Here is an 8,931-nt window from a genome sequence, read left to right as displayed (position 1 = left end):
TTTGGCCACTAGATGGCAGTGTAGACTACATTTTAAAAGTGTGATTTGATTTATTGGCTTATTTCAAGTCTCATTATGGACAATACAACAATAATCACTCGGATTTATAAATCCGATTTACACAAAAAGATTGAAAAAAATAACAAAAAATATAAGAAACATATAACAAATTACATATAATCATAAATATGAATTTTTGTAGTGATGCATACAAATACAAAGTTAGATTACATAATTAAATATAGTGATTATTAATTGAAGTCAAGTTCAATTTATTGCTTTAAAAAGAGAATTTTAAATTCCCACCCAGTGAGTTTCATATGACTTTTAGAGGCTTTCACCTTATAAAATATACTAAATCTGATTTTCTTGTTTTTAAAAATGAAAAAATAAAAGACAAACAAACTCACTTTTAGAGGTTATTTTTGCCTGCAGAAATTCACTTCCCTCAAATTCAACACTGAGATGAGCAAACATCAATGTAATGTTATCTAAAAAGAATCTCACATCGGATCAAACAGATTTCCAGACAAATCTTTGACATTTCAGAAAAGACATAATTGATAGTGATTTACTATTTCCTCCAAAATGATTCCACAAGAGCAGCTCAGTTCTCACACGACAGTGTTGCACTCTAACAACGGAGTAATTGTGAAACCAGGTTTAGGCCTTTTATATCTGCAATATGAAGGAAAAGCCCTTTGCTGGCTGAAGGTGGAGCCACCTTAAAGAGGGATTATGTGTCAGAGGGGCTGAGGATTAGTGTGTCATGAATGAGGTAATATGATATACGTCTAACAGTGAAAAAAAGAAAGAAAAAAGGTTTAATAAATCTGTTTTCGACTATGTGGTTGCTTAGCACTGAAACAACCGCAGTGGGTTTGTGTGGAGAAACCGCAGAGGAACAAGCAAGATTACAAAAGACAAATTTATAAACACTTGAATTCCTGTTTCATTGAAATCTTTGACAAACAGTCTTCAGTGTTTAACTCAAATCAGAGTAAAATCCTTTGACGTGAAGACGTCCTCAGGTTCATCAGGGTTTGTGTTGACCTCCAGCAGCTTACTGCTCCTCTTCCTCACATTGGTTGGGGCGAGTCGCCTCTTTGAAGCTCGCTGCTGAGCCTTTTATTGTCCTCTCGCAGAGTTTATGAGTGGGCTCCGCCTCACGCAACTCTCCCGTGAGAAGACGTCAACGTAAAGAAAAACCAGAAGCAGAGAGTGAGAGGATCAGCCGGCATCTGCCTCTTCATGTGGTCTGAAGGAACTGGGAGTGACGCACGGTTTGGAGACATCTTTGAAACATGCATCCAAATGTCCAAACTCGACTGGAGCACAAACGTGGACCCACGGGGGCTTCTGTGTAAACCAAAAGAACAAACTCATTACCTAACAGTTTCCACTCCCTCCCTCTCAATTCAAACATTTTTCCTTTGTTGCAAGTCTACAAAAATTGTGTTTTTGGTGTTTTTGATGTGGTCTTTACTTAAAAATGCACTTTGGTGGACAAAAGTATGAAGTATTGGTCTAGTTCAGGGGTGTCCAAAGAGTCCTCGATGTTCTACATGTTTTCCAAGCAACCTGTTATTGAAGCTCCTCATTGGCTAAACTCAACTGATCCAGGTAATCGGATACAGCAGAGTTTCTGGAAAACCAGCAGGAGGCCGGCCCTCGAGGACTGACTTTGGACACCTCTGGTCTACTGTCTTGGTGTAAAGACAAATATTTCTTTAAAAAACATGGAGATCTGGGATGCATTGATAATTATTTTGAAATCGAATTTTGTCATAATGGAATCGTCGTCTCTTGAATCGTGATCGAATCGTAAAGATTCCCACCTTTACCATTTATCTTCTGAGACTTATGCTCTCATGTGCAAATATGGTAAGGTATAAATAGGTGTACTTTAAAAATATAAAGATAAAACTAAATAAAAATAAATGTCAATTATTTGAAATATTTTTAGCCTGAACAAAAGCAAAAATATAAAATAAAAAGAAACTTACATGTCTCAAAATTGGATTTAAAAAAAATGTTTAACCTTCTACTATTAGTAGAGGCCAAATTAACGAAAAATTTAGCTTGCTACTTAATTAAAAGCTGAACTCCAAATTAGCTTAAAATTCCTCAGTAAATTAAATCAGCCAAAAATGTTAGCATGTTGCTAAAATAAAAGCTAAACTCTAAATTAGCTTACAAACCCCAGAATATAACAAATTAGCCACAAATGTTAGCATATATGGCTAAAATATTAGCTAAAGTTCAAATTGGCATAAAAAACTCATTAGAGGCCAAATTAGCCAAAAAGCTAGCTTGTTGCTTACTAGCTGAACTCCAAAATAGCCTAAAATTTCTCAGTAAACTAAATTAGTCAAAAATGTTAGCATGTTGGTAAAATAGAAGCTAAATTCTGAATTATCCCAAAAACTTCAGCATATAACAAATTAACTGATAACATCAGCATTTTGCTAAAATATTAGCTAACTCAAAATTTGCAAAACATTTTTCAGTAAACTAATTAGTCGAAAACCTGTTTTTAAAATAGAAGCTAAACTCTAAATTAGCCTAAAATCCCCAAACTAGCAAAAAAAAAAAAAAAAGCGTTAGCATGCTGCTAAATTAGAGGCTAAACTCTAAATTTTTGGGAAAATTACTATTATTTTATTTTTCTTCAGCCAGAGAGTCACGATGGAGAGATAAAAGACCCACCCTGGAGCCGAAGGTTGCAGACCCCTGGTGTAGAACATTGTGAGCAGTTCCTGAGGTAGATTGAACTTCTTAGTTTGTCACAGGAAGTACAACTTCTCCTGAGGCTTTTTCAAGACCGAAAACAGCAAATTTTGTCATTTTAAGAAATCCACACTGATGTTGCCCTTATATTTCTCCATAAATATTTCATTTTTAGGTCAAATATTCCTCTAAACAGGCTGAAAACGTTGTCTTTATTCTGTTTTTGTTTTGGAAACTCTTTTGGAGTCTTAAATGTAACAACTGCAACCACTGTTTAGTTCTGTGCTTTTTCTCTCTGTTCTGAAAAAATAAATAAATAAAACTCTGTTTAGCTTCTGGTTTAAACCAGCTGATCGCTTTGTGCCTTTGATTTTTGATTGAGAGCACCTGAGAGTGTGTAGATAAAACTGAGAGGGGCGGTGCTTTGTTGGGAAGTGTTGTGTCACTCTGTGATTTCGGCACACATTTAGTTTTATTTTTCTGGAGTTTGTCACTGCTAGTTTGATCCCTTCATGATGGGTAATAATTTCATTTTTTTAAACTGTTTAAAACTTTCATTTTGAATACATTTTGATGCCTTATTTTTTTATTTGCAGCCAAGAAAGTGTTGATTGTGTTTGCCCACCAGAGCTCTGCATCCTTCAACGCTGCAGCCAAAAGTGCTGCTGTGGAGGTTCTGACAGCTCAGGGCTGCACAGTAGAGGTTTCTGACTTGTATGCTATGAATTTTAAAGCTGCTGCCACTGCTGAGGACATCAAAGGTGTGCTGACGTGTGACAGAAACCTGCTGGACTCTACCTGAGTTTGAACTAACCGTGTCTGCGTGACAGGAGACGTGAAGGATGCTGAACACTTCCGGTATCAGGAGGAGACCAGGCTGGCGTGGGAGGAGGGCCGACTGGTGGAAGACATCACTGCAGAGCAGACCAAACTCACTGAGGCAGACCTGGTCATCTTTCAGGTGAACTCTAGTTCCTGGATCATCTGTAAACTCGGCACGTCCTCATACTGTTGCTGTCTTCTAGTTCCCCATGTACTGGTTCAGTGTTCCTGCCATCATGAAGGGCTGGATCGACCGTGTGCTCACATGTGGCTTTGCCTTCACTGGCGAGAAGCGTTACAGCCAGGGCCTCCTGAAGGTGAGGCTTCAGTCCACATGTCTGCATGGACATGATGAGCTTCTGAGCTGAACGTGTCCTCCTTCCATCCAGGAGAAGAAAGCCATGCTGTCCTTCACCACTGGCTCTCTTGAATCCATGTTCAGCTCCACTGGCATCAATGGAGACATGAACGTCACTCTGTGGCCGATCCAGGTGCTGAACAACTTTCTTACATGAGCCACAAACTGCAGAAGTTGTAACGTGGTTGTCCTTTCCATGCAGAATGGAATCCTGCATTACTGCGGCTTCCAGGTTCTGCCTCCTCAGATCTTCTGGGCTCCTTCCTGTGCGTCTCCTGAAGCTCGTCAGACCATGTTGGAGGGCTGGCGCTCCCGACTTGCGGGCCTGCTGGAAGAGAAGCCGCTGTCCTTCATCTCCTTGGACTGCTTTGACCCAAAGGCTTTCCAGTTGACCCCTGATGTTCAGGAGAAACATGCCAGCCAGGAGTTTGGTCTGATGGTGGGCATCCACCTGGGAAAACCTCTGCCTCCCCAGAACCAGATGAAGGCTGGATGCTGAACATGGGATTGTAACTTTGTATAAGAAATAAATAAATGGTAAATTCCTTAATTGAGTTTTAGTTTGGAGTTGTATTTTGATAAAGCTTTTACATTTAGAGAAGTCAGGATTTTTGCTTGTTGCGTTCTATTAACACCAGCGTTTGAGCTGTGAGATGAATCTCAATTTTAATGCAGAACTGGAAAGTACAAAAGAGTAGAATTTGTAGCACTACAGCTGGGCTTGTTGTGCCAAAACTAACTCTTGTAATCCAAATGTTCAAGTGTAAAATGATTACTTGGTTATAAATTGGCTACTCTAAAAACTTTTGGCCATTTATAAAAAAAAAAAAAAAAAAAAAAACAGTTGACAGCTTGAACTTCAGATTGAAATGATTTGTGGGTCAAAAAGCTTTTCTACTGAAATGTAAATGCCCCCAAAGTTGGTGTTCCTGATTTGATCAAAATGGTGATTGGGTCAGAACTGCATCTCCCCTACAGTTTTCCTCATCAGTTTTATCTTTGTTCAAAGAAAAGAACAGTAATGGGAAGCAGTCGTGGGCATCCAAGCATCAGTTATGTGAGAAAAGGCTGGCAACTTCAACAGTAAACTGTAACTGAAAAAGTTAGTTCTGTTCATGACTGACAGGACTCTGAGCACACAGGTCGTCAGTGTTCTCTGAACAGCTGCAGACCTGCCAGGATGCAGACATCTGACCACATACATACAACTGGACCCTAAAGAAATAAAATGATCAAGCGGGCCGTAAAGTTCTACGAGACGTCCATCCACTGGGTGTTTCTGTGACGTGTAAAAACTAGCCTGCCGACACGATAAATATCCCGATATGTCTCACGATACATCCCCAGAACAATTTCTCACTTTTATCAAGAGTATGTCTAAGAAAAAAAAAAAAAACTCCACCTGAATACTAATGTTATTGTAATAAAATAGTAAAATGTATTTTATTTAATCACTGCAACTGTATACTGATACTGGCAGCAATGTGGCACAGTATTGGTTCAGTACCCATCCTAAGTAAAAACTAAGTAGTACACATCCCAAGGCAACAAAAACACACAGCTGACTGAACATTTAACACAAGCTGGTTCTTGTGAGATCTTGTTTTGGTTGTGGTGCAGAGCTGCTCAGCTGTGCTGCCAACTAGTGGTCGGAGGTTTAGGTGGAAAACAAAAGCAAGATCATAGATAATTAATAAAATATTGTACTGTTAGCATTTTAAATCGATATAAGTCTCATCAAGGGAAATATCACGATAAATCGTTGAAACGATTTTTCCCTACACCCCCAGTAGAGCCTGTTCAATGATTCTTCTTCCTCTGCTGGTGATTGGCAGCTGACAAACAGCTTTGTGGTGCATCACCGCCAAGTCTGTAGTGTGGGTCAGAAATCATTTATTTAGCTTCTTTTTCTTGTGTTTTCCAAACGCCCTCAAAACCACAAAAATAAGTCCTAACTTTGTTTTTCTTAGAAATAAAATTAAAATATAAGTGAGATTATTACTCTTTGTGTACTCCCTGCTCAATGATTGTGTTGTTTTGGCCTCTTTACACAGAAACACGTGTGCCCTTACTTGTCCCAAAGATGCATCTTTTAACAAAGTTTGCGATCAGTCCTCCAAGTTTCCCAGATCCCAATCTAACTGAGCATCTGTGGGTTGTGCTGAACAAACAATCCTAAACTCAGCTGGACTCACACTGGATTTCAAGGATCTGCTGCTGATATTTTAGTGCCAAATACCACAACATGCAGCTTTAGTGTTCTGGTGACGTTGAAGGATTTGGGTTGTTTTGGGAACAAAAAAAAAAAAAAAATGTCCGCCAGTGCACTTTAAGGCAGAGAATCATCATGATGCAAGTCTGATCTGATCACAGATTAACAAACATCAGCAAGATTTTGTAGTTTACAACAAATAAAAGAACATATTTTGGAAGCCGTGCACACTCTGGCTAAAACAACAACCCTCTCAGCAAGGAAACAACTTAGGAAATTGTGTATTTGTCATCCAAAAAGGGACTTTACTTTGTAGAAACAGCATCAGTTGTGTTTATTTTTTATTTTTCAGGCAATTCTTGCTTACATGGTCGCTACTTTCTCTGAATATTTTTTTTCTGCAGCCAAAAAAAAAAAACTCCCCAAATTTATTTTAACATTTTTTAATTTTCGAACAAAAACAACAAAAAAACAGACAAATAAAAGGAAACAATGCAAATTATCCAACAACAATCTCAGATGTTACAAAAATGGTTTGAATGATGAATGAAGCTAAAAGCTTATCAAGTCCAAGCTCCTTCGTTTATATTCAGCAGAAATTAAATATATAAATGTCTTCACCTATACAGAGTAATTTGAACACAAAGCAAAATTAGCAAAACACAATAAAATGTTTTTACTTTGATTTTTCTAAAAGTGGAATCCTGTAGTCCAATGCCTTTCACACAAATGGGAGACATCATCCTGAGCGCCCAAAAATAGCATCAACTGCATATTTTTGAAGTCCTGATCACCCCTCAAACCACCACGATTCTCAGAAAATAAACATCCGAAGCTGGAAAAAGGACGGATCCACACCTCTGAGTCATGAGGTGTGTTTGCACAAACCCTCACGCAACTGTTGATCCCACGTGCTGATGTGAAGCAGTTGCTGGAGTGTGTGTGGATTCACATGTGAGCCGCTGAAGCTCACAGATGAGACTTTTATTTATAGCCTTCTTTACCAGGGAGCATAACTGTAGTGGTGATCAAAATAGAGCTGGTAAAAGTAAGTGTTAATTGTTAACACTTTTTTCATTTTTATTTAGTGTTGAAAGTGTTTCGTTTATATTGTGCATATATTGAAACTGTTTTTTATAGTTTCAGTACAGGATTATCAGTGTGAGAGGATTTCCTGATGACCTTTGACTCTGCTGCTCCTGATTGTTCATTGAGAGCACCTGAGAAAGGTAAATAAATACAGAATGTTTCTCTTCATCTGTAGTTCAGCTCCTTTCACCAACAAAGCATTGTGGCAGTCAGTGCTGAGCTCCTTCAAAATGGGTATGGAAGGGTTCTCTTCGTATATAATTTTGTCTTTTTTCAAGTGACTTCATTAAAATATAAATTTTTATCTAATCTTTGTCTTGTTTTTGCAGCCAAGAAAGTGTTGATTGTGTTTGCCCACCAGAGCTCTGCATCCTTCAACGCTGCAGCCAAAAGTGCTGCTGTGGAGGTTCTGACAGCTCAGGGCTGCACAGTAGAGGTTTCTGACTTGTATGCTATGAATTTTAAAGCTGCTGCCACTGCTGAGGACATCAAAGGTGTGCTGATGTGTGACAGAAACCTGCTGGACTCTACCTGAGTTTGAACTAACCGTGTCTGCGTGACAGGAGACGTGAAGGATGCTGAACACTTCCGGTATCAGGAGGAGACCAGGCTGGCGTGGGCGGAGGGCCGACTGGTGGAAGACATCACTGCAGAGCAGACTAAACTGACTGAGGCGGACCTGGTCATCTTTCAGGTGAACTCTAGTTCCAGATCATCTGTAAACTCGGCACGTCCTCATGTTGTTGCTGTCTTCTAGTTCCCCATGTACTGGTTCAGTGTTCCTGCCATCATGAAGGGCTGGATTGACCGTGTGCTCACATGTGGCTTTGCCTTCACTGGCGAGAAGCGTTACAGCCAGGGCCTCCTGAAGGTGAGGCTTCAGTCCACATGTCTGCATGGACATGATGAACTTCTGAGCTGAACGTGTCCTCCTTCCATCCAGGAGAAGAAAGCCATGCTGTCCTTCACCACTGGCTCTCTTGAATCCATGTTCAGCTCCACTGGCATCAATGGAGACATGAACGTCACTCTGTGGCCGATCCAGGTGCTGAACAACTTTCTTACATGAGACACAAACTGCAGAAGTTGTAACGTGGTTGTCCTTTCCATGCAGAATGGAATCCTGCATTACTGCGGCTTCCAGGTTCTGCCTCCTCAGATCTTCTGGGCTCCTTCCTGTGCGTCTCCTGAAGCTCGTCAGACCATGCTGGAGGGCTGGCGCTCCCGACTTGCGGGCCTGCTGGAAGAGAAGCCGCTGTCCTTCATCTCCTTGGACTGCTTTGACCCAAAGGCTTTCCAGTTGACCCCTGATGTTCAGGAGAAACATGCCAGCCAGGAGTTTGGTCTGACGGTGGGCATCCACCTGGGAAAACCTCTGCCTCCCCAGAACCAGATGAAGGCTGGATGCTGAACCCTCTGCAACTTGTATGATAAATAAAAGCAAATTTATTCTAAAACTTTAAATGTATATTTATTTTACTGAACTCAACAACACACTGACTCAACTAACCTTTTCACATTTCTGAAAAGGTGCCATACAAGAAGCTTCTTGTATGTGTACTTTTGCACTCATCTCAAGATTTAAAGTAAAGTGACTCTGGAATTTCAAAAAAAGAGACTTGCCAAACTTGCATGTTTTCCACTCTACAAACATTTATCAATTGGTGTTTCACTTTGAACCAGTAGCTAACTTATTGCCTTTCAAATTCTGAAATGGGTT

At 39.9% G+C, this 8,931-nt stretch overlaps 2 protein-coding genes across 2 annotated transcripts; both read left to right on the top strand.

The window, feature by feature from the left end:
* The first annotated feature begins 3,093 nt into the window (after window positions 1-3,093).
* Window positions 3,094-8,675, top strand: LOC112154808 (ribosyldihydronicotinamide dehydrogenase [quinone]). The gene is made up of 7 exons (XM_024285988.2): window positions 3,094-3,249; window positions 3,327-3,491; window positions 3,561-3,691; window positions 3,756-3,869; window positions 3,942-4,043; window positions 4,113-4,411; window positions 8,625-8,675. Exons 1-6 carry the CDS (start codon window positions 3,243-3,245, stop codon window positions 4,407-4,409), a joined length of 816 nt encoding a protein of 271 aa, XP_024141756.1. The 5' UTR covers window positions 3,094-3,242; the 3' UTR covers window positions 4,410-4,411; window positions 8,625-8,675.
* On the top strand, window positions 7,322-8,675 carry LOC112154838 (ribosyldihydronicotinamide dehydrogenase [quinone]). Its single transcript, XM_024286032.2, has 6 exons — window positions 7,322-7,445; window positions 7,541-7,705; window positions 7,775-7,905; window positions 7,969-8,082; window positions 8,155-8,256; window positions 8,326-8,675. Exons 1-6 carry the CDS (start codon window positions 7,367-7,369, stop codon window positions 8,620-8,622), a joined length of 888 nt encoding a protein of 295 aa, XP_024141800.1. The 5' UTR covers window positions 7,322-7,366; the 3' UTR covers window positions 8,623-8,675.
* Window positions 8,676-8,931: the final 256 nt, after the last annotated feature.

The sequence above is a fragment of the Oryzias melastigma genome, linkage group LG21 (assembly GCF_002922805.2).
Source record: "Oryzias melastigma strain HK-1 linkage group LG21, ASM292280v2, whole genome shotgun sequence".
NCBI lineage: Eukaryota > Metazoa > Chordata > Actinopteri > Beloniformes > Adrianichthyidae > Oryzias > Oryzias melastigma.
The sequence above is the reverse complement of the archived record's forward strand: the minus strand, read 5'-3'. Positions and strand labels throughout refer to the sequence as shown.

Excerpts from the sequence above, each read along its gene's own strand:
- LOC112154808 (XM_024285988.2), top strand. Across the intron at positions 3,692-3,755 it reads CAGACCTGGTCATCTTTCAG|TTCCCCATGTACTGGTTCAG; the intron begins GTGAACTCTAGT and ends GCTGTCTTCTAG. Across the intron at positions 3,870-3,941 it reads ACAGCCAGGGCCTCCTGAAG|GAGAAGAAAGCCATGCTGTC; the intron begins GTGAGGCTTCAG and ends CCTTCCATCCAG.
- LOC112154838 (XM_024286032.2), top strand. The coding sequence starts at position 7,367 with ATGTTTCTCTTCATCTGTAGTTCAGCTCCTTTCACCAACAAAGCATTG. Across the intron at positions 7,446-7,540 it reads GCTGAGCTCCTTCAAAATGG|CCAAGAAAGTGTTGATTGTG; the intron begins GTATGGAAGGGT and ends TTGTTTTTGCAG. Across the intron at positions 7,706-7,774 it reads CACTGCTGAGGACATCAAAG|GAGACGTGAAGGATGCTGAA; the intron begins GTGTGCTGATGT and ends TCTGCGTGACAG.